Source organism: Strix uralensis, chromosome 15 (genome assembly GCF_047716275.1).
Source record: "Strix uralensis isolate ZFMK-TIS-50842 chromosome 15, bStrUra1, whole genome shotgun sequence".
Taxonomy (NCBI): Eukaryota; Metazoa; Chordata; class Aves; order Strigiformes; family Strigidae; genus Strix; species Strix uralensis.
In genome coordinates, this window is record NC_133986.1 from 12,282,291 (window position 1) to 12,306,650 (window position 24,360).

Consider the following 24,360-nt stretch of genomic DNA (forward strand, 5'->3'; position numbering starts at 1 on the left):
ATTCCACTCTGGTAGAGATGAAATGGGCTTAAATGGAATCTATTGCAGCACCAGTGCAAGACATGAGGTGCTGGTGCTTTCCTGACACAGTGATGTGGATGGGCAGGGAGAGAAAAGAGGCGAGATCAGCAGTTTTGATCTGAAATTTGCTATGCTTTGTGTCTGGGGAGGGGACATGGAATACGGAATGGCCTGGGCTGTGTAGATAAATCAGGCAGTCTGCGATGCAAGCGTTTAGTCAGTGTACCCTGCAGCACTTCTTGCTTGCCAGTTATGGCTGCCATAGCCGAGACAGACAGGACCTGAATGAGCAACAGAGAGTATAGCAACTGTAGGAGGAGTGGGGTGTGTATGCGTGTGTTTATATAAATGTGTGAGTATAATTATTTATATTATCTTGTGCAATTCTCTAGGTAAGAAGGGAGCAGTGGGCAGGGAAGGAGCAGTTGAAATGTTTAATAAAGGGACAATTGCTAAAGGGGAAAATTAGAGATGCATCAGTTTTACTGGGAAATTTTTCTTCAAAGTGTGTAGGGACCAAACTTGTGAATAGAAAGACTGGAAAGTGTCCTAATTTTTCATTAAGATTGTAGGCATCAGAGGTTCACACCAACTCAAAGCTGCCTTGGTTTCATCTAAGCTTGTGTCTTGACAAGTAAAATCAGGCTCTTCCATTTACAAAGAACTTGTGTCTTGTTCTAAAAGACTGTCTTAGCACGTAAGCCCATGAAATATAATCCTTATGCAAATCTGAAGCCAGTTCCAAGCCTGGGTGACTCCTTGTAGAATATAAATGACGTTTCTTTGTGACGCTCCCAAAATTATCATTGCGTAGATGACTCCTCACCAACTGGCATGTCAGCAAAGCACAGATGCAACAGATGACAACGACAGTTTGCGCTCGCTGTCGCCTTTCCTCCACACCTAGCAGGATTACGCTGTTTCCTCATCTCTGATCCTCCACGACACTGCTTCTGCCTTGCAAGTTCCAGTCTTTTGGAGAAAGAATGCTGTCCCCCTCTCTTGATTGTAGTTTTTATTTACTATTATTAACATGAAGTTTCCCTTTTTTGATTACATCTGTGCATGGGGCCTGTCCTGTAGGAAGAGACAAGCTAATCCCCAGAGAGAAGGGAACCTGGCTAACTTTTATTTCCTGTACCCTAGGGACGCTGCCGTGAGGTAGCAGGCGGGAAACCGCAGGCTCTGGCAGGCAAGGACCTGCAGTGTAATGTAGAAGTGGTGACTGCAATTTCAGGAAGCAGCCTTCCATGATTTAGCTAGCAGGTCTGGAAATAAGGATTATGAACCTCAGACCATCAGCTATAATGCCAGGGTTTCCTTCACGTTCTCTATACGAACCCCAGTTCCGTTCCTTCTCCATACTATTACTGTGGATCTTGTGCATTCCAACTAGATCTGTGACTCTGGTTGTTGTACAAAGACACTGCAGCCTAGTGAGGTGGGGTGAATAGGTGGGAAGGAAAATGGGAGTGGGGGAATGTGGCAAAAAGATCCCTGGGCTGGCCCACCTCTACTGGACAAGCCACTCCCAGCAGAAATGATGACAGCCTAATGATTATTTATGATGAACTTTAAGGTCCCTTCCAACCCAAACTATTCTATGATTCTATAATTTGTAGCATGTCGTTAATTTATTTATTTTAAGGGTGGTTCAACAAAATCAACATTAAAAAAAAAAGAAAAAAAAAATCATGGGGGTGGATTTTTAAGGCTTTTATCTCTGCTCTTTGGACCTAAAAATATCTTAGGGTTAAGCCAGCATTGTTAGAGGTTTGGAGAGGCCAAGAATCCTCTTTATTTGCTGTGGAGAAAGAGCAGCTGATGGGTTTGCTGACATGAACTCTGATCTCTCCTGGGCTGTAATCCCCAAAGTGTCCTCTAATGATGTCCCCTTCCACCTCTGCCCATCCACCACTGGTAGTGGTGGAGCTGGTGTCCTACTGAACGCAAGTCAAGTCGCTTGGGGAAATGGCTGTTTCCAGGAGGCAGTAAACCCCTAGGCATGGCACAGGCAACGCAACAGGATTATAGGGTAATACTAGACTTCAGACTTCGCAGCACTGACTCATGCTGAGCGAGCGACAGGGGAAAAGTAAAAACGCCAGGTCATGTGCTGCTCATCTGCAATGCAAATAAATTGGTGAATTTTTCTGTAGCCAGCCATATAGGAAGCAATCAAAGCTTTCCTGCCGGGAGTGACAAGGAATTGGTGACAGGTCCTGAAATCTGCAGCCAGGCGACACAGGTGGAGATGTTGGGATTTGTTAGAAACTGCAGCAGCTCTAGGCCCCGAGGCTGTGGAGCCGAGAGAGAAGAGCTAACGAGCAAGTTGGAGCTTTAATAAGTCAGCAGTGAAGGGAGGGGGGGGGTAAAAAGGGCGGAGGGGAATGGGAGGTGATCTCCCCAAGGTTCTTGCCTGAGACCCAGCAAACCTCAGTGCCCAGGTGTGACTCTGAGCTCTTTCTCTCTCTCATCCCCTCTAGGGACCAAAAAAGGAGAAGATGGTGAGGAGAAGGCAAGATGGTCCCAAGAGGCTCTGCTGTCGGCATCTGTCATTTTCGTTGGAACACGAATCTGAGGTTTCTCCACGCTGAGTGCTGCTGTGTCCCATCTACTACCACGCCCTGAAATCAAACTCGGCAGCTTAGGTGAACCAGGCACTGTACAAACATGTCAGACTTGCCTCCACCCCTTTTTCTTCTCCCGCTTTCTCCTGCCGTCTTTCTCGCTCAAGTTTATCGGCGTGTCAGCAGATTCCGGTGGCAGAGTGTTCCCACCTCACCTCTGGTTACGGAGCAATGAGGAGTCAGGGGTAAGCTCCCTCCCGCAGATTTGGGGATCGACACTGACTTGCTTGCTTGCTTTAAAGCAATAACACCATCATCCTAATGGCCGCTGTTTCGTGCGATTTGTTTCCTCTGTTTACAGAGGACTAGGTTTGTCAGTTTAAACTAACGTCTCTACTCCCCAGCGGCTGTGCTGCTACGGCTTAACCCCTTCCCTTCGGAGCTAAGCCTTGCCACCACCAAGAATGAGCGTAATGATCACACGTGTGTTGGCAGTGCCAGCCTCGGGCAAAGTGAGAGGGGAATGGTTCGGGGGGTCACACAATTTTTTCTATCAAGGGATGGTTCTGGAAGGGAAGAAAAACCAGGAGCTGGATTCCTTCGGGAAGGAGTTTACTTCATCTTTACTCCTATAGCCCAGCAACACCGTCCTCCAATCGGCTTTGCTGCATGACAGTGGGAGAGTTTCCCTCCAGACCCTTCTTTCTCCTCTCACTTGGAATTGTCCTCTACCGGCGTTGTTGCAGCAGGACTACCAGTAAGATCTTGTGTTTTTTGCTTTCCAGTGTCTTTTAGGTGGGCCAGCGTATGGGTCTGTGGTGCCTGGGGTCTAGCGATTTAGCCTAATGACACTCAAGATGATGCGGAACGCGGAGAGGAAAATGCGTTGTTGAATCTTGCAGGGTGATGCTCTTAAAACACTGGGGTGAAGAAGGGGTTAAAATTACTCTGGATGATGCTTGCGAAAGCAGACAGCATGTCAGGAACATGCATGCTCATTGCTTTTATGCGAGACATGGCAATATCTCCTCTTAAGTCTCTTGTATCTGCAAGGACCCTCACTGTATCTTCTGGAGAGGTCTAATTGACTCAAACCCCCTCACGTCGCTGCTCCTGACCTGGCTGCTGTGCCAGCCGAGATCCTTTCAGCACACCTCCTGAAGCTACCTTGTAGTACTCGTGTGTGTATGGGTGCTTGAGTGTATTTTGGCTATCTGAAAGCTGGCTAATCTCCTCCTATTTCAGTTACAAACTACAATTCTATTGGGCATTTGTACTTAATTATTTTTGCCAGGTGGTAACCAACAGATACAGCCAGGTATTTACAGCTACAGAAAACAGTCCTGTCTGTTAATGTTTGCTGATATGTTTGCTTTCTTCTCTGCCAGGACATTAATGCTTTAATGTATTTGGGGACAGAGTACTGAAAAAACAGAAGAGAAGTTTGTGGCTGGTGAGTGCAAGTTCTCAGGTGAGACTTGGGGGATGTACGTAGAGCAAGAGATATTTGCTGAGTTTTCCTCTGCTTTTCTGAGTTTTGTGCTTGGGTGAAACCTGAGTCAGCCCCTCCACAGCTGCTGGGGAAACGAAAGTTTTTAACTCTGCTGCATGGCTCTTCCCTGTCCCACTGAAAAGTCTCATTCTTGATGGTGTGATGAAGCTGTATATTGATTTTAATATTCTGCACTGCCTTGGTATGTGCGTCCTGTGCACTAAATGTGAGCAATGGTTTATGTATCTAGTAGCAAAGCTGATTAAATAGTGGAAAGAGCTATCAGCAATAGTAACTGTGCTTCCAGGTGGAAAGTCTGTTCCCTGTACAGGGGTTGTTTCTGTCTAGATGGGTGTGAGTGAGTATGTATGTACCGGAAAAGAGTATCCTGGATCCTGCTGCCAATGCTTGCAAAAGTGAGAAATGTAACTCTCGCTTGTTCACAAAATGGTTTCATGCCCAAGGAGAAGCACTGTAAAAGTTTGGCTGTCCTGCCTCCAATCAGGAAAAAAAAAGAGCACTTCTTAACCTATTACTGTAATGTGCTTAGGGAAATTCTCAACCAGAGAGAAGAATTAAATATTTTGTGCAAATTGCTTAAAACAGTTGGACTAGCCTACACCAATGCAAGTTGAAACTCAGCCAGGTTCTGAGTTCTGCATTGCACGTCATGGTTTCTTGAGGGTACTGACAGAGGTACCGTGCTGAAGTTTCATCTCACTTAGAGCTGCACATCAGTTCTGTGCAGGCACAGGTCAGCAAGAGCAGCTGAAGGCTAACCAGTACGTTGTGCTGCACAGCACTGGTAGCTGGAGAGAGTACAGCAAACTTTCAGATCTTGCCAAGGGAGGTTCTGGACTGAGGGACCAGTTTTCTTGTCTGTTGCTCTTGCACCCGTCTCACTGGCTTCTAAGTTATTGTATGGACTCAGTGCAGTGGAGGACTGAGGAATCAGGACTTGGCTGACACAGGTCTTGTTTTTAAGGAATTGCTCAGTATGGTTTCTAAAGTTGCAGGAGGCTCATCGTGTGGCTTGAGGGCTAATGCACTGAGACTGGGTCATGAGTGGTGATGAAGTTCTGAGGCTGACCTTCCATTTGTCTGGCATAAGAGAGCAGTGTGAATGTAGGGTGATGGCAGACTAAAAGTTCAAATCTATTTCCCTCAAAAAAAAAAAAAAATCTCAGGAAATTACGTTTGCCCTAGGGCTTGAGCCATTTTAACTTGTAGTGGTAGTGATTAGATTATTTTGTAATGAACAGATGAACAGGGTGTAGCTGTAGACAATAACAGTTATTTATCTTCACTTGTGTTATGAGTGCACCTCAGGTTTTAATGTATGGAGGGCTGTGTGAATGTTCATACTCATGGCATGTGTTTTTTCCTTTCCAAACAGAGCAGAATAACTGATATTCCCTAGGAGAAGACATGTCTGTTATGATTTAAATTTCCATATTGGTGTTGGCAGCAGTGAGTAGGAAGGCACTGAGAGTCAGCCAGGTTGCGGGGTTTAAGCTAGTCTGTCTCCTCCATGTTTTGGGGCACACTGCCTGGGCTGCAGTTTTCCCATCAGTTATCCTGTGGGGATAACACAACTAAACTGCCTTGCAGGCTGTTGACAGCAGTTAAATATATATGTATCTCACTTTGGGAGAACATGGTGATCATAAATAGGGACTAAGATTCTTTAGTGTTGTTTGGAAGGAAGTTTAACTCTTGCCTCTATACTTGGGTGGTCAGGGGAATGATGGGAATGTCTCTACCAGCCCTTTGCCACGCTGCTGGACGGAGGACTGTGATCCAGGACGTGTGTGGTGGCCAGTGCCTGGGCTGGAACAGGTCTGCTTGCCAGCAATCAGCCATGGTCACCAAGCGTGCAACTTGCTTGGCTCCTGCCTGGTGCTTCCCTACAGTGAAGTCTGTTCCATGCACATTTGCAGAACTATAGCTTCCCTCTCGTAACCCAATGTGCCAGAGGCAGCTGGCTCTGCGATCCGTGACGTGGCACGGAGGAGCACAGGGAGGTTACAGTGCTCGGATGGAGCCGCAGGACGTGGCACCCCGTGTTCTGAAGCGCTTTGAAGCAGCGTGTTCCCCAGATGCAGCCTTGGCTCCTCCGTCTGCCATGTGACCCAGTGTGCCAGATGTGGCCCCTTGCACTTGTCCCAACATAACCTCCTATCTGATACGTAGATACTGCTATTCATGTGAATTTTTGGAGACAGAACCTTAAATGTTCTTATTCTAATCTTGGTAGTATTTTTATGCTCATTTTGAATGGATTTGTCACACAAGACAGTGGAGAGTGAAGTCTCATATCCTTCAAGCCTCATCTTGAAGCTCTTTGGTATCCTGGATTAACAGCAAAATACAGCCACTTGTTTTTAACTCTGCTGCATCCTTCATGGCAAAATAAACCCATTTGAACCACTCCAGTTACTCTTTGGATGTGGAACTGTGAAGTGTGTATGTGCAAGGCAGGTGTCAAAGAGATGCAGTGCTATATGGTTTTGTATATCCAGAGCAGGACATGGTCACATCCAGTGTTCAAAAGGTGGGGAAAAAGGGTCATAGCTGTTACAGCGGCTTATGTCTCAGCCTTATGACCTGCAGCACACATCCTGCTGGCTTTGGGTGAAGAGAATGCGATGAGTTGCAGCCTTCTCTTGGTGCTGCAGTGGTATTTGCTAGCTGTAATGCTCTCACAAACCAAACACAGATGGGAAGAGGCTAACCTTATAATGAAGGCATTGGATTGCAATTGAGGTTTGGGTGTGCTTTCTGTCTGTGCAGCTGGTTTCTGTCATGGTGTCTAGACCTACGTGCTGGTGTCAAGATCAAACATGTGGTCAGAGCGTGTCTTGGCTCCCACTGGTGCTGTGCACCCATGGAAGGTGTGTTGGGCCTGGATCTGGCCTTGATATGAAGTTAAAAAGCAGCCAGGAGACATACCTGGAAGCTCTTTTATGTTTGCTAATCTAGACATAGCTGGGAAGAAACCGGGCTAGTAATTTTTTTTCTGTCTCATCTGCAAATGAGGATAATAATTCCTTTTCCTTACCTTTTGTCTGTTTAGATGAAACCTCTGGAGGGTGGGGCCTGACTTCAGAGACTGGCACAATGGGACAGTGACTTTAGCTGGGATTTCTAGGGGACTGTAAATAATGGAAAACTTTATTATCGTCAAGGAAAAAAGCCTATTAGCATTTGGGACATGCCTGTACTGGTTTCAGAAAGTTCAAGAGGTCTTTTCTTTACAAGCGCTTTTATATGTCCCAGAATGAATTTGGTCTACTATAGCTAAAACACACCCAGAAGTATGTCACTGAGCAGCGTCCAAAACAAGCTTAGCAAATAGGCGTTCACTGTGTTTCAGGTTTTAGTCCTAATTTATGAGCAAGAAATGGACCAGGGGAGAAAGAGGCACCACCATAGCCTTTAGACCCTGTTCAGTGGAGGCATGGCAAAAAATGTCAAGCGGTTGTGTTCTTTTTCTCATTTGTCAAAAATAAACCCACCAATATAACAAATATGTCTCCCCCTAAGCTTATTTCTAAAGTAATATTAATCTATATGCTCGTGTGTGTTTGGGCAGGATTTAGAGCATTACATCAGTTTGCTGTGCTGCTAGTTCACCCCAAAACATAGCTTTGTTTTTGGGGGCTGGTGAGGGAGAGAGAGAAGTGGAAGGAAAGGACTTGAAATAGAGGAAGTGATAGCACAGCAAGCAAATATCCACTCTTCCATTAGGAGGAAAAAAAGTACCTAAAACAGTATTTCTAAAACTAGAATTGCAGACAAATGTGGAAGGTGTCATCATGACAAGGCTCTGTGCTCTGAGATCCTATTTCAGATTTCAGACCATTTTGCTGTTCTTTCCCGCTTTCACTCACCCTTTGTTGTCATTTCTTGCTGCGTGAAGTCACATTCAGATTTGTACACTCCTCAGGGAAGGAACCTGTCATTTTTCTTTGTCTGCAAACTGCTATGAACATTTATGGCTTGTTATAAATAACAATCATGTCGGAAACCTCAGGAGGGTAATCATTAGGACTTTAGGAGGTATGGAATACAGTGAAATGCCATGTGTGCATATTCACACATACATGGGCATGAGGACATGCATATGTGCATACAACATGCATTGAGAATGGCCTATTTAACATGCACTGCATCTGAAACGTTTTATGTGACAGTAACCTGCAGAGTATAAAAATATTCCTTTTAATTGGTGGATTCTCTGGGATCTTCTTCATCTTCCTACTCCAAGCTCAGTCTGCACGTTGCGGTTCCTCGGGTCCTGTAGGAAGAGCTCTCCTCCTCCCCCCTCCTCTCGTAGCTGGCCAGAGTAGTTTGGCATATCAGCTGAGCGAGTACTTCGAAATCATGGGAACTGCTTTCTTCAGCCCAGGGACCAAGCGTTATCTCTTGTCCGGGGCGGGAGGAATGTAGCAAGCTGCGTCCAGATCTGTGATAGCAACGCAATAAGCACTGATGAGTGAGTTCAGTTGCTGCAGCAAGGAGGGGGAGGGAAAGCTTATTTTTAACTGGAAACTATACAAGTGAGACTGAAGTAGCTCTCTGCTGTCTTCCTATCATCAAGTGTATGTGTGAGCGCATGAGCGTATGAACATAGTTAAGTGCAGTGCATGTATGCTAACGGAGTGTGTAATTGTGTGTGTGCAGGGTGGAGGCAAGTCGGATGAAAGGACAGTGCATGCTAGCTGCTTTGTCTGGGTGTTTGAACTCGTGTGTTCTACTGAGCAATTCCTGATAACATTTATCTACTTCTTTTTTCAGTGGGGTTGATTCTTTCCTGTGCCCTGCTCCTCGGGTTGCCTGTCTCCCAGCCATTCCTCTTTCCCTTCCTAACTCATTCCCCTTTCTCTCTTCCATCCTTAATCTTCCCACCCCTTCCTCTCATCTGAGCCTGACCCTTCTCTCTTCTCGCCCCTCCTTCCCAGCCGATCCCTCCCTCTGCTCTGGATCTGCTGGCTGTGGGATTTTTTTCTCATGCTCACTGGCAGATGTGACAGCTTTTGGAACTGTATCATCTAGGAACAGCTATATCTGGAGTTGACAAATCTAACGTGGTTTCCCAGGCAGCAGGAATGGATCGCTGAGAGAATTTCAATCTCCGACTGCTTTTGTCTTGTGGTAGTGACTTTTATTATTTATGTTTGTGACATTTCTTACAGTACAGTTGTCAGCAGTGAATGAAAGACTAAAGTCTAGTAGATTATTATAAAATCAGTGTCACAGTATTTGTATTATTGTATTAAAGGGATGCTGTCTACGTTTAAATACAGGTTTGGCTTGATTTACAGAATCTTAAATGTGTAAAATGTTCTTACGAATTTCTTACTGAATTAGAAAAGGCCTGTTTTATGTATTTTATTTAAACATTCTTTAGCTGGATATTGGAAATACAAGTAAATAGCTCTTGCATGAAAACCACGAAGTGAAAGGAGACTGGTTAAATACAACCCTCAATGAAATGCAAAACCTACAGAGATTATTACAATCCATTGGATTTCAAATAACTATTTTTAATGTATGAATTTAATTTGATCTTAACGCAGTGTACCTTTAAACCACCTGTCTGATATGGCAACGTCTTTATAACCAAAGATTGATGCTGACCATATAAAGCAAGTGTCATTGGATACCCAGGGGTATGTCGTATTTAGAGTTGATTACATTTTGTTTTTAAGATGTCTATTATAAGCCAATAAGGTAGATGCAGGCCATGTCAGCTAGTGACCCTAAAATTGACCATGAACTTAGTAGATGCTTCTCTCTGGGTTTAGGAAGCGTGCTTTTGTATATAGGATCTAAGTGTAGTCCAGGTGTTGATTGACAGGTATAGGGATTTAATGTAAACATACAAATGTAATGTTTATGCTTATGCAAACTGATATGCTGGCAGAGAGCCACTGTTCTATTTGGGGCCAAAAACATCACCTGGGCTTTAAAAATTTGCATTTTGAAATAGTTTAGCTAGAATCTTTCTTCTCATGGGGAAATGATTGAAATGATCAGAACACAGTTGATGCTACAAGTGCTAATGGTTGTGGCATTCGTAACACCCCATTTTACAGGACCCCTTGCCACCTGAAGCAGTTAAAGAGCAAACTTGTAAGACACCGTGTGCTATGCCCTGAATATCTTCTCCTTACGAAGATGAGATGAGGAATGAAGCTGTAGAGAGTAGGAGCAAGAGAAGGAAAGATACTGGTTAAAATAGTAACATCGCTCTGTCTGGAAATGCCCCTGTTCTGGTGGATCAAGTAGCTGTCATGACTGACATGTAGTCAACGATTCAGAACTGAAGCACTTGATAGAATACTACAGATATGCTTCCTGCTTTCCTTGGAGGCTGTGAAAGCTCCTCAGTAGCACCAGCTGTTGGTTTGAATTGTACTAACACCATGAGCTATTAGAATATCTTTCCTTTCCAGGACTGTCTGCACTTTTTTCCTCAAAGAATTGTCCTATTGCTTTAGTCTTGATTATTAGTTAATATGCAGCACTTAAGGGGCCTTCGAGATGAATCACTGTGTTTGAGTAGCTGCTTTACAGACCTGGAGCACAGATGCTCTTCCCATAAGCTCTCCATTGAGATGTATTTGGGTTTTCCTTGGAACATATTCTGAGCAAAGATTATTCTGGCTCCGAAACCTCTTCTAGGCAGAGCAGTTGCTTCCAGCTTCTTTTGTAAGTGTTTTTTTTTAGTTTCCTAACCTTTTGCTTTCTTTTTCAACTGTAAGGTATCTTTAGTAGGCTTCTGGACACAGTATTGCAATGGACGTTGTCAGTGTGTGAAGTCTGTATTTCACCAAGGATGGATTGCATGATTGGGGGTGTAGATGGTGTAAAGGTCCTTCTGCGCCATACGAACACTTCCCATCCCAGTGACTACAGGATCCTGGTAACCAAATTTTAAGCCAGTGTGTATGAGCCTAGCACTAGGAAGCAAAGTCATTGCTCACCTGGTGGCTGCACTTTGCTCCCTAATCAAGTTTTAAGTGGAACAACCTGGAAAATGTTTGACATGTATTTCACTGCGGGGTAAAAAAGCACGAGGTGTGCTGGTTTTTGAGACCAGTGTCCTCTAGAAGTGTGCTCATGTCTGCACCACAACATGTTGTCTCTGTATGTGTTCTGTGTCTCTGACCCTTGTAAATATTTATTCAGCACAAATTGTTGGAAGATGTACAGGGGAAAAGCGATCTCTACAAAATTGAAGATCAAGTGGCAAAAACCCTCTACCTGCTGTCCAGGAAGAGGTGGTGTTCATTGCTTTAGGCAGTATTAGTGAGAGGCAAATGCTAATATTAAAGATGTGGGTGGAAAGGGAGGAGCACATAAACATTTCTTTTTTTCTACTGGTAGATATTAATTGCTTTAAAGAAACCTGTACAGCTTTTTCCCAAGCTAGAGAGCTTTAGCACTGAACTACCTAAAATGTTTTGGCACTGGGTCTCTGTTTTGTCTCGGCTCCCTTATGGCTCTCATTGTGCAGTTCATCCTGTGCATTGACAGAAAGCATCTTGGAGAGGAGATGATGAGCTCTGGGGCATGCCATTTCCATGGCATCCACAGAACAGTAATCTGCCCATTAAACATGTTTCTCCAACAGCAGATAGGAAAATGTAACGTGGTATATTTGTAACTTTAAAGCCATTGAACCAGTCAGTGGAATCACAGAACAATTCAGGGGAGAGGGGACCTTAAGAGATCTGTAGTCCAACCCCCTGTTCAAAGCAGGGTCTGCTCTGAGAGTCAGACCAGGTTGCTCAGGGCTTTGTCTTCAAGAGAAAACTTGCTCTTGAAGACCTCTGAGGATGGAGACTGCACAGCCTGCCTGGGCAACCTGCTCCAATGCTGGACTCTCCTCATCGCAGAAAAGTTTCTCCATCTATCCAGTCAGGAGCAATCTTGTTTTGATTTATGCCTGTTGTTTCTGACTCCCACCACTCTCCACTGTAAAGAGCCTGTCTATCCACAGAAAATCTCTCTACCTCTGAGCTGTTTCTTCATGGAAAGAGTAACTTCCCCCTCACCTCATTTTCCCTGTCTGTCTTTTGTGAAGAGATTGTGTCTATCCATCACAGTTCTCCACTTACTCAAGCTTTCCCACCTCTGTGACTGTGTGGAGCTCCGATTCTTTCTTTTCCTTCATACCTTCCCAATTTCAAAAAGGTGTAAAACTTTTGCCTTTCTATCTACATCTCTCTTTTTTTTTTTTTTTTGGCTATAAAGTCTAAATGCAGATTTTTAATGTCTCTTCTGTTTGGGTATATTTAAGTGTTAGCTGGTTTTAGCTTGTTGCAATTGTAATGGCCTTTCACACAAACTGTCTCTCTCAGCCCCCAAGGGAAAGGAATCTTAGTTTTTAATTTTAGCTTCTTCAGCTACCTGCTGACAGAGTTTGATTTCCACTACCACCACCTCTCTCTCTCTCTCTCTCTCTCCCAAGCCCTCTGTCTAACCTAGAAAAACTGAGATCCAAAATCAGTCCTTTGGCAACAACTTTGTCTTTAAATGGGAATCCAACGTATATTATTTACTTGGAGTGACCAGTGAGAAGGCACCCTAAGCCTTGTTCCTAACCACCCTTCATTCCAGGCTTGTACTGGAATCAACACCATCTAACTGGCTGGACTCCAAAGCCATTTAACCTCAGTAAAAGCCTGTAAAATATAAATATGTATCTCTCATATATATTTAAAATGTTTATATCGGGCAATATGAATTTGTAGAAATAAAGGAAGCCAAGTAGTAGGAGTTCAGCCATAGACATAACAGGCGCCTGTTTCTTTTCTGAAATAGGAGCAGTGTTTCACAGTGGGCAGAGCACTAGAAAGGTCACTAGAAATCCTAGTTCAGCCACTGGCCTGCTAGGTGGTCTTGAGCAACTCATTGCTCTCTTGTTACTTCTGTTTCCTCATCTGTAAAAGCAGATGATCAACTCTTGTTAAAGTGCTGTTGCTGGAGAATGTTCTTAATACAATGCAGTTAACTTATATAATTTATATGTGATAGTACTGATTTGGCATATTGGACTTAGACATGCAAGAGCACTGATGGCATTTCCTTCTCTGATTTAGGCATCATGTTCCGCAAGAAGAAGAAGAAACGCCCGGAGATCTCGTCTCCGCAGAACTTTGAGCACCGTGTCCACACCTCATTTGACCCAAAGGAGGGCAAGTTTGTGGGCCTGCCACCTCAATGGCAGAATATTCTAGACACGCTGAGGCGCCCCAAACCAGTGGTAGACCCTTCAAGGATCACGAGGATGCAACTCCAGCCTATGAAGGTAAGGGAGGAAGGCTGTGCTTTCCTGTCCCCTGGGCTTCCCTGTTCCTTGGGGAAGCCCAAGTTGAGGCAATGTTTCCATTGCCCCATATGTATTTAAACGGGGCTGAGGGTGGGATCTGTAAGGAATTCCTTGGCTAGCAGGTCTCAGCTTTGCTGACATGGTCTTTTTTTTGAAGTGATAGTAACTTCATCAGAAATAAGGACAGTCATATCCTTAACTGCGGTAGTGGCACTGTTCAAATAACCAGCTGGCTGCCTGTCACTGTAACGAGGACCTGTGAAAGCTCCCGTGGTAGCTGACAGGGCCTGGGATGTGTTCAGCTGTTGTACAGGGAAGCGAAGAGGAGAATTCGTGAGAGACCTGTTTTAGCATGTTTGTCATTCTCGTGGGTGAGCAAATTTGGCTGGTAATTAAGTTGACAGGGAAGCCTGAGTGGGAGAGAGCGGGGTAGCACTAGCTCACTGTTCATGGATGGCTAAGCGAATGAGAGGCAACAGGGAGCAGGACTAAACCAGGGTTTAGGCTAAAAGGGTTCATAAACCAGCCTTTTAACAGAAAGTGGGACATAGGAGAATGTCCTTAAAGCAAGTCATTCAGTAAGGAGAAACAAGTTACTGATCCTTGTAGATAGATGAATTTAGATGCTCTCTTGCTTGGGTGGCTGTTGATAATGGCATGTGCAGACTGTGTGTGCTCATAAGTGACTGCATGGACCTGCTGTGTGAGGAGAGGCAGATTCACGATGACCCCTTGGAAAAGGAAATGAAAGATGGTGACAGAATTATTGTGTTTTAAGTCTTGCTAGCTTGTGGGAAGTTTTTGTTCCCGTTAAAAAAAAACCCTACAGGGGCCTAAAAACTGAAAGGTAAATTGTAAAATAGAGACGTTACTACTTGGATTTTAGGAGGAACATAAAAGAATATGGTTGTCTATTGGATGAATATATTTAGCTTTTTGTGTACAAATGCTTCAAACATGGGGACTAAATGGGACTACATTTTAGTATAATGCAAGTATTAATGCAAAATCAAACCTGCAATTTAAATGGCACATCAGGATCTTTTGAGCAGAATGCTGATTTAGAAAGGAAAAACTTTCTTAGGAAGACCAGGTAAAAGAAAAAGCTAGGAGGTATGCCTTCTGTTTTGTGGTGTCCTGAATGTGCTTTATGGTTCAAAATGTAGTAGGAGATAGGACCACAATCCAGAGAAGAGATGAAATGTGTAATAAGAGACCAACTTGGTTAGATCAGGAGCTCTCTAATGAGCTTAAACTGCAGGAGGATTGCTCAGAAGGGTGGAAAGTAGGTCAAGTTCTAAAGGGCAAACAGAAAAGAAATTTATGTAGGAACAAAACTGGAAGGCCAAGGCACAAGAAGAGATGTTATTCTCAAAGAACATAAAGGGCACTAAGGAGGCATCATAAGTACACTGAGGAGGAGAAGGAGGATGAAGGAAAGAATTTGTTCACTGCTCATTTTGGTAGAAAATTAATAAGAGATGACACTGAGAATTCTTAAATGTTTAATGATTTTGCTTCAGTCTTTATTGAAAAGGTTAACTGTGATCAGCAGGCTAACACAATTAGCACGAGCATAAAGGGATAAGAACGCAGGCTAGAATAAGAAAACATGAACAGAAATGAGACTTCTTAGATAAGTTACATATTTTCAAGTCAGCTGGGCCTAATGAAATTCAAGGAATTGCAGATCAGTCAGAATAATTTCAATTCCCAGAAAGAGACTGGAACAAATAAGCAAGTAATCTATTTGCAACCACTTCCTAGGAGATAGCAGGGTAATTGCTAGCAGCCAGCATGGATTTGTCAAGAGCAAATCATGTCAAGCAACCCAATTTCTGTCGATCACAGGGTATCGGGCTTTGGGTCAGGGAGAAATGATGGCTCACTCCTATATCTTGACTTCGGTTAAGTTCTTCACACTGTACCTACGGCATTCCCAGAGCAAACTGAGCAAGTTTTCTCATGTATTAGTAAAAGTATACTCGAGAGAATAGTGTGAGGCATCACTGTCAAAATAGAAATGTGCATGAAGAAATTTATTGGAGTTTGTCCTGAGTCTAATACATGGTCGGTACTTTCATGTATGACTTACTAAACCTGTAGATGGTAAAAGCTGAAAGGAGGTGCAAATCTTTAAGAGATCAAGGACACAATACCCAACAGTCTTTAGAGAAGAATCTTAAAGTAACACTAGTTTCTTTTTTTTTTTTTTTTTCCCCAAGTAAGTCCAAGTGGAAATACTCTCTTAAATTGCATCACATAGTTGATTATTTCTGGTAAACTCTGTTTGAACAAATTCCTGTTCAATGATACCAATCAATAGTAAGATTTTTTTTAAGTGCTAATTTGCCCTATTAGGCCAAGTCCTTATTCATCATGTTCTGGATTCAACTATCATAGTTTTTCCATTTTTTGTCATGTACTGTGTGTAGTTTGTAAAGGGTCGCTTTTCTGATATGTCTGGTGTTTCTAATGGATGAGTTAGAATGGACAGAAGACTCTTCCCGCCCCACTGACAGCTTTCAGTCTGGGTTTTCTGACCATTTACTTTTGATATTTTTTTTTCCCCTATCGAGTTTGATGCAAAAGTGATGGAAACAGTTTGAGGAGTTGGTGTCCTCAGTGTGTTGTTAAGGCAGCATTTGACAGCAGCTGGGGCCATGCAGGAAGGTGCATGGATGTGGTGAGGGAGGTACATTGCTGCAGTAGGACTGAAGAGCAGAATTTCCTGCTGCAGGTGATCATGTGTATGCAGCGGTATGAGTTGGATTGTCCTTTCTTCGCCTTGTCTGACAAAATCTTCTGTTCTGCCTTTCATTCTCAGACCCTGAGCAGACTGGGCGCTCACTTTGTGCACTGTGGTGGCATTCTGTTGAAATTGCTGGAGCTGCTGTTTTGCACCAGCTAAATGTTAGGCTCAGTGTAATTAATTCAGCATCTTTAGAAGATCCCTGGAGTTCAGTTAGCAAACAGGAGATTGCCATCACTCCAGGGAAGGACTTTCCTCAGGCAGAGATTCATGAAAGTGTAGGAGTGATCCTATGAATTTCTGTGAAGAAATGAAACATTTTGTTTCCCAGCACTAAAAAAGCTTCTGTAAGCTTTTCAGTTCCAGAATAAACAAGGTAGAGCACTACATAATATACCGACAGCTTCAAGTGTCCTACTTGTATAGTGCTGTTGCTTGTTTGGATGGAAGCCTTGTTTTTCATCATTTGCTTACAAGGCAGTTGTGAGCTGTTGTGACCCTTTGTTCATCATTTTTAATTATAATAGCTTGGCAGAACAGAGGAGGGATGCAGTGTTGGAACAGAGTGGTCTTCACTGGATGGGAGTAAGATGCATTAGCAAAAACCAGGCTAAGGGAGGCTGATTACTGAGAGTGCTACAGGGGAGAGATGAACCTTGTGTTGGAGTAGCAAGGTGATTTTTGCAGATGGAGCTTATGGCATGCTGTAACCTCTTCTGAGAATATTCTCAGGAGCTTGCTGAGCCTAAGTTAGTGATGTAGCGTAGCACAATTTCAGCACAAGAGAGTCAGGAGTGCTAAAAACATCCTAATTTTGCTTTAATGTTGTCCTTTAGAATGTGAGTGCAGCAGCAGAATTCACTGTTCTGGCTGAAGGCACTGCTGCCTCTGACAGAAGGATGCAACCCAGTGATTCCTTTTTTTTCTTTTTTATCCCCTCAGTAAAGGACAATGAAAAAAGACACAAAAAATCATCTTTTTTCCCCTAGATTCCTTGAGTTGTCTTTGGCTAGACAAACAAAATCTAACCTTTGTCAAGATAAGCTGAGCCTCAATTTTTACAACTCTTTTCCCCCTTCCCCTTTGTTTTGCAGACTGTGGTGAGGGGCAGCACTGTGGAAGTGGAAGGCTATATCTCCGGGCTACTCAACGACATCCAGAAGCTTTCTGCCATCAGTTCGAACACTCTGAGGGGTCGGAGCCCCACCAGCCGGAGGAGAGCGCAGTCCCTCGGGCTCCTGGGGGAGGACAGACCTCCCGACATGTATCTTCAGAGTCCTGAAGCAGACTGGGCAGACAAATATGGAAACTACCTCAATTGCAATGGTGGGAGCAAGGTGACCCGGAGGCAGACTATGTGGCCAGATTACAAACCCCGGTTGGAAGGACAGTCTCATCCCAACGGTATGGTAATGAAAGCACAGTCCCTCGGGCCTTCGGAGTTCCAGGGTGCTGACGGCAGCTGCCTCCAGCGTGCCTCTGGTTTGCAGCACATGCCAACTCTACCCGGGGAGAGCGAGAAGGCGGGAAAAAAGAGCTCAGAAGAGTGCTGGCCTCAGCCTTGTCTTGTGCGACAAGCAAACTCCAGGCCCTCAGGGGAGGGCAGCCCTAGCTCCAAATCAAGGGAGAACAGCTTGAAGAGGAGGCTGTTACGCAGTGTATTTCCCTCATCCAGCGGCTCAAACAAGTCAGGCTCTTCCCTGCAGATAAAGGTAAAGTTATTCAATATTTTTGAGTGAGTGCAATGTTGACTTTACAGTTCCAGAGGTTACTTACACAGCTGAACAAATTTAATTTGTTCAAACATCATGCAACCATCTGTTATTGTTATGATTAATGCTGGAATCAAAATAGTCCTGGACAAGGGAAACACGTAGTCTGCCTAAGTTTCACAGAATATACTGCTAGGCAGAGCTCAAAATGGCAGCCAGATCTACGTGAGAAGGGCTTGTTAGCAGAGCTGTGCTTGCAGGAGTGTAGGTTGGGAAGGACGTAGGGAACTTACTCATTTTTGCCCTTCTGTAGTAGTAAAGGCATGACTTAAATGCCGTTATACTAGCATAAATGTGCTTTTGCCATTTGAGAAATTGCCATAATTTACATTAGTAATGTATTCTTTTGCCTGTGCAAAGTAGAGCTACCTCAGGAGAGCTTGTTGGTTATAACTGTATCTGCCAACCTGCCTAATAGGAACATTTCCATCAGCACCCACAGTACTGTCAAACAGGAAATCTCACTGTTGGTTTTTGGTAAGGATGGGACAGCTCATAGCTCCATCTCCCCCAGGAAACCTATCCTGAATGAATGACTCACTTATTAAACTTGGAGAAAAACTCTGTTTCCTGTTACTGGATAGGAAATGTAGCCCTTCAGGCCACTGCCTCTAAGTCATCCCAGGCTAACCCGGCTCTCATTGTCCCTGCACAGCTGCTGGGTGGTTTCAGAGGCTGTGCTGGGCTGGTGTGAGGCCAGGCTAATTTCTAGCAGGCGTGGAGCCCCTGAGCTGGGAGGAAGATGACAGGAACCACTGGCCCAACAAAACTGACTGTTCTGTAGTGTATTGCAGGGTGGGGCTCTCTCCGACCCATCCTTGCGTAAGGATGAGACTCAAGGCTTCCACACAACTTTCTCCCTGCAGATTCCCTTTCCGAGGGAGTGGGATTTTAAAGGAATGCACTTCTTGTATAGCACAAACTACACTTACTTATTGCTGTCTCTGACTCTGGGCTGATCTATGCTGGCTGCAGGCCTGTCCCTGAGTACTTGGGAGAACTGACTGTTGCTTTCTTCTCTAGCAAGTGTATTTGCCACGCCTCAGCACTTGCACAAGAAGCAGCGGAGGTTACCAGTCAAATGGTGTGTGCACATGGATGTGTTTGGGTGTGTTTGAACTCGAGCTGCTTGAGAGAGGAGAGACCTTGAGGTTATCTAGTCCATCTCCCTGCTCCAGTGGAGGATCTGCGCCATTGCTGGCAATTTTTTATCTAAACTGTTCTTAACAGCCTCCAATGATGAAATCCTTAGACTCTCTCACAAATAGAGATGATGATGTGTAATTGTGATGTGTAAGAAATGCAGCATTGCGGATGAAATGGAAAGGGGATATAATTGGCTGAAAATGGGGAGGTGGGTGTCTCGACAGGCTGTCTGTAGTCACCATGGGAAGGTCGAATGCTCTCTCCTTTTGACCTCATATTGGGTGAAGGAGTAGGAGAACCAGTGACATCTCAAAATGTCCAGAGACTGAAAATGTGTATATAGGGGCTGTCAAATTACAAGAGCAGGAAATAATACTTACATGTGGTTAGACAACATGTGTGAGCTTGCATGCATGTTGTGTGCCCTTTTGCATGCTCTAGGTTATATAAACCTTTTTTTTTTTTTTTTTTTTCCTCTCTCCTGAGACAAAACACGAGTTGGGAAATAAATACTTCGTTGCCATGAGCATGTCTCTACAGGACTGCAGGGGTGGAGCTGGTAAATGAGGAGGAAGTAACTTCTGACAGGCAGTTTGTGTTTGTGCACTCCTGCACCCTGATGTCAGGAGCTACTAAATCATATTTTCAGGGCCTGTGTGTGAAAATGAGCTACATGTGTGTTAGGCTTATGCAGATTTTACTGTTGACAGAAATCCTTGATTAAAAACCAAAGTGCATAGAATTAAATTCTATACAATTATTTTCTGTCTGAGAGAAAATGAGTGCTCTTTTTAAAAAACTCTCTATTGGCAGTTTTCGGTTCCCATATCCATATTATTAACTTTATTAATAATCTGTCTGAACTGTGAGAGAGAAAAAGCTTGTTGCTTTGAAGTTTTTATTTTGCCCTATAATATAAATGATTGGCTTGCTCTTTCTGAAGTTGCTACTTTGTCAGATCCATTATTATTTCACATATAACTAAGTATATAATGTATTTTATACCTAACCTGCTAGATGATGTTGAATTTTAATTAGTCACCATTTCCAGGGTGAGTATTAGCACTTCAGGATTTATCCTTCTTGGGAGACCTGTGTGTCGTGCTAGCATGGGAATGTGTATCCTGAAGCCACACTGCCGCAGGCTGTGATCTTACTAGATCTCATAAACTAAACAGGGTTGGGCCTGCTTGGTACTTGAGTGGGAGGTCTCTGAAAGCCTCGAGAGCTCTGGGAAGGAGCACTGCTAATCCAAATTCATTGCAGGTCGGTTTTGAGCCGGTGAGATGGCAAGGTGGCAGGTGGCTCTGTGTAGCTGGAGTCTCATGCTGGCCACCCATAGCTGTCCTGGTTCGTGGTGCTTTTCCCAAAACAGAGGGCTAATTCTGTGTCTGAGCGACAGGAATGCTCCACAGGTACCAGTGGAAAGCACAGAGAGAGTTTTCAGTAGGCAGAGCGTAATTACCCAAGGGGAATTAGGCCAAGACATCAAAGTGATTTACAGCTTTGGCATGAATCCTCTTCCCTTTTATATATAGGAAGATCAGAGGCATGGAGGGATAAAGGATTTTCAAGTTCTCTGCAACACAGGTTGCCCCTGAGTTTTGGTGGCAAGGTTGGAATGCTTTTTAGCAGCTGTTGTGGTTGTTTTTTTTTTTTCCTGTGGGTTTTGGTTTTTAGTGGTTTTCTTTAAAGCATGTGCTTTAAAAGGTCCCTTTTAAACTGCCTCAATTTGGAGGTCATTAAAGCATAGCACCCATCTTTAACTGGTTCTTGAAAACCTGCATCCATGTGGCTTCCCTTAGTCATGCAGCATACGTTGGGCAGACTTGGAGACAAGAACCTAGAGCTCTTGGCTCCAGTCTGCTACACCTGCGTGGCATGACAATCAGCTGGCTCCCGACACTTCTTTCTTGTTTATCTAACCATCGCTTTTTCTTTCTTCCACTTTCGTATTTGTTCTTCTCAAAGCCTAATGCTTTCTTCAGGCCCCAGCAATGGGGTTCACCACGCAGCCCTGCAGCCAAAGCCCAGTCTCTCCCATCAGATCAGCCTGCCTCCGATTTCCCCAGGATGATCTCGGAAGCTGGGACACCCCAGAAATCACCAACAGTGGAGAAGGCAATTGCAGCGCCTCAAGGCCGGCCGTCACCCGCAGGGTCTCCCAGGAACCGGCAGACTCAGACTAGTTCTAGCAACCTTCACCTTCCCCAGGACTCTTCTGTGAAAGGGCAGCTGGCCAGTGAGGACCCAGTGGTTGTGACTCACGAGCAGTTCAAAGCTGCCCTTAGGATGGTTGTGGACCAGGGGGATCCCCGGACATTACTGGAGAATTACGTAAAGATTGGTGAAGGGTCCACAGGTATTGTCTGTATCGCTCGAGAGAAGCACTCAGGGCGGCAGGTGGCCGTGAAAATGATGGACCTGAGGAAGCAGCAGCGCCGGGAGCTCCTTTTCAATGAGGTGAGTGTAGTGAGGAGAGGTGGGGTTCTGCTGTCCACCGTAAAGCCATGGTAACAGTCAGTGTGGTAAAAAGAAGGGAAGAGCAGGAGATGTCTTGCTTTTAATAGAATTATGCTAGTACCAAAAAAAAATGACTGGGGGTCGGAGGCTGCTGTGTTGTAGGGTTGTGCGTGCTTGCTTTTTTGGATAAGATTAAGTGTTGTTAGTGCTTTTGTGGTGGTCACTTGTCCCCTGTGTTTTTACAGGTGGTGATAATGAGGGACTATCAACATGTCAATGTAGTGGAGATGTACAAGAGCTATCTAGTGGGAGAGGAGCTCTGGGTGCTGATGGAGTTCCTGCAGGGGGGAGCCCTCACAGACATTGTGTCTCAAATCAGGTATGAAGCAAAGTCTGAAACATCAACGCTCATGTTCCCACCTGACAGGCAAGAGCAGTAGAATGGAGATTTTTGGGAAGAAGAGTTTCCCTCAGAGACCTTGTGTTTGCAGTGCTCTGAAACTACTACACTTTGTAACTGTCATCCCTCTGAAGTATGCAATAATACTTCTGATGAAGAAGGACATTTACAGTACTGATCCCTTTAGATACCCACTATTCATCTGCTTGATGACCTTCCCTGTAAAACACAGTACTCATAAAAAGTATTGTTTACTGTATCTGTTGAATTCTGGCCAGGAAGCTCATTGAATAAGTATTAAAGAGCATGCAGAAATAATTTTTGGTGGTGCAGCCTTGGTGAGGTTGAATCTGTGGCTAACTCCTCTGGAGAAGTGCAGCAGGGCCTTGAGATCTGGACTCCTTCCCAAATTTCATTGCCTAAAGATAGCAACTACTGAACACTCTCCTAAATTTGTTTTCTTATCCACACCACTTCGTTAATGCCCAGAGCATTTCTGTGTGGCAAAGAAGTTGTTCTCAAATGGGCTTTAGACTCCCACTCCCAAGGTGTTCTGGTGATGCAGTTGTGACGATCATGTCTTACCCATGACCCTGGAGCATCCTCCTGCTTCCGAGCAGTCCTGCGAGGCTGTAAACTGGTGCAGGGAAAGCCAATGAAAAGACTTGACCAGGAAAGTCTGTAGGATAAGCTTTCCTCTCTTGAAGATTCAGAATCTTAATTGGATTACAATTAGGTAGTATGGCTAACACTAATTATATTTACTTTTTAAAAATCATAGTATACCTTTAATTCACTTATGTGCTTTGACTAGCCTTTACTGATGCTGTGGTGGATTTAAGGCATGTATCTTGCTCTGTTGGGTTCTCTGTTTTGCAAGCACATCTGTGACGTGTTTGGGAGGCATAATAAAGCGCATTGTCCTCTGTAGCCTCCACTACCCCACCTGTAAGGAGTGTCTTGGAGGCATTTAGCTGGCCAGGCCCTCCAGCACTGAGCTCGGAGGCACATCTTGGGGGCTGAGAACCAAGGTGTCACTAAGTCGTGTGCTTACTCCTGGACAGGAAAAAAACCTGAATCCTGAAGAGTGCTGAGTTATGGCATTGCAGAGCCAGTGAAACTCTTATAACTCTTAGCTGGTATTAGAACCAATGGAGCTACAGATAAAAAGAATTAAAATATTCTGAAGAGGTTTATGAAGGGTCTGTGTAGTTTATATCCACCAGTGAGACTAAATTCCATTGTGGGACCTCGGCCTAGATCGGAGTTATTTTACGAAGCCTTCCTTTGAACTTTTCAATGAACACTTGTTTTTCCATGTAGTGGAAACGGGATCTGTTATAACCATACCATTTATCAAAAGTAAGCTGCAGGCCTTTATCAGTTTTTCACAGGGAGGAAAATACCCTCATTCCATTCATTAAACATTTGCTGAAGGTGATAACTGATTTGCATCTCCAGGAGTGAGGTAATCCTCTACTAATCTGTTTTACACTATGCAGTCACTTGACTGAAACCAAATTCCATACGTGACAAGCTGAAACTACACGTCTTTGTTATCTTCTAGAACCACAGAGCTCAGAAGTGCATCAGCTTTTCTTGCAGCTCATGCGCTGTGAAATGACAAGCACTGTTTCTCAGCGGGTTAGGTTCTGTATTGGGGAAATCCCGCAGTTGGCCTTTGTCCCTCTCCCTTTACAGCTTAAATCATACTGGCAAAAGTATCCCCCTGCCATCCTTCAGATAGATTTGCCGTCAGCGTGGCACGGTGCAGCCGCAACATGTAGTCGTCCTGGTCAGATGGTGGGTTTGGTGAAGATACAGAATACCAAACAAGCCACGGAAGGATAAATTTCTCAGCTGAGAAATGAATGGGTAGAAAGTGCTTTTATGTCTTTAGAAGATACTGGTACACTTTGCACAGTTCTGCCTTCTGAGTGCGCTCTTCTCCTCAGTCTTACTTGCAGACCTGGATTAGAGGAGGTGTCACTTCTGTGTCCTCAACTGAGAGTGGTTTGAAACAACTGCTAGAGACAGGCTGAGAATCAAAAGTACTCAAATTGGGTACTTCAGCTATTTTTTGAAATACTTGACTTCTAGCATTGCTCAGTATAAATGTGCAGAGAACACTGTCACTGTTCCCAGTTGTAGGAGATAATTTTAATTTCTACCATTTTCACTTATATTTGATCATGAAGGTTCTTGTGTTGGTATTCCAAACAGCAAGAGCTTCTAAAGAGAAGGTCCTTGGTGCCCAGACTCGGTGTGCTAACAAAGAGAGTGGTAAAATCCGGGAGTATCCTCCCTGCTTGTGACCTGTGCTACCTTTAGTTAGGTATCAGAGGATCCAAAGTGTCCAGCTGCATGAAACCTGTAAAGGATCCCTATATTTGCTATCAAA

The 24,360-nt window shown here is 44.2% G+C and overlaps 1 protein-coding gene across 7 annotated transcripts in view; it reads left to right on the top strand.

The window, feature by feature from the left end:
- The window catches only part of PAK6 (p21 (RAC1) activated kinase 6), a 39,571-nt gene that overhangs the window by 9,433 nt on the left and 5,778 nt on the right, over positions 1-24,360 (top strand). For 2 of the 7 annotated variants that reach the window (XM_074884890.1, XM_074884891.1), the window contains 7 exons: positions 2,508-2,836; positions 3,227-3,348; positions 3,980-4,044; positions 13,197-13,405; positions 17,273-17,890; positions 21,068-21,559; positions 21,805-21,938. In XM_074884890.1, coding sequence (XP_074740991.1) covers positions 13,202-13,405; positions 17,273-17,890; positions 21,068-21,559; positions 21,805-21,938 — 1,448 coding nt within the window. In that variant the 5' untranslated portion in view covers positions 2,508-2,836; positions 3,227-3,348; positions 3,980-4,044; positions 13,197-13,201. Of the gene's footprint in view, positions 1-2,507; positions 2,837-3,173; positions 3,349-3,979; positions 4,045-9,125; positions 9,241-13,176; positions 13,406-17,272; positions 17,891-21,067; positions 21,560-21,804; positions 21,939-24,360 lie in introns of those variants that run through there. The other 5 variants (XM_074884894.1, XM_074884893.1, XM_074884895.1 and 2 more) reach the window with 5 other exon arrangements.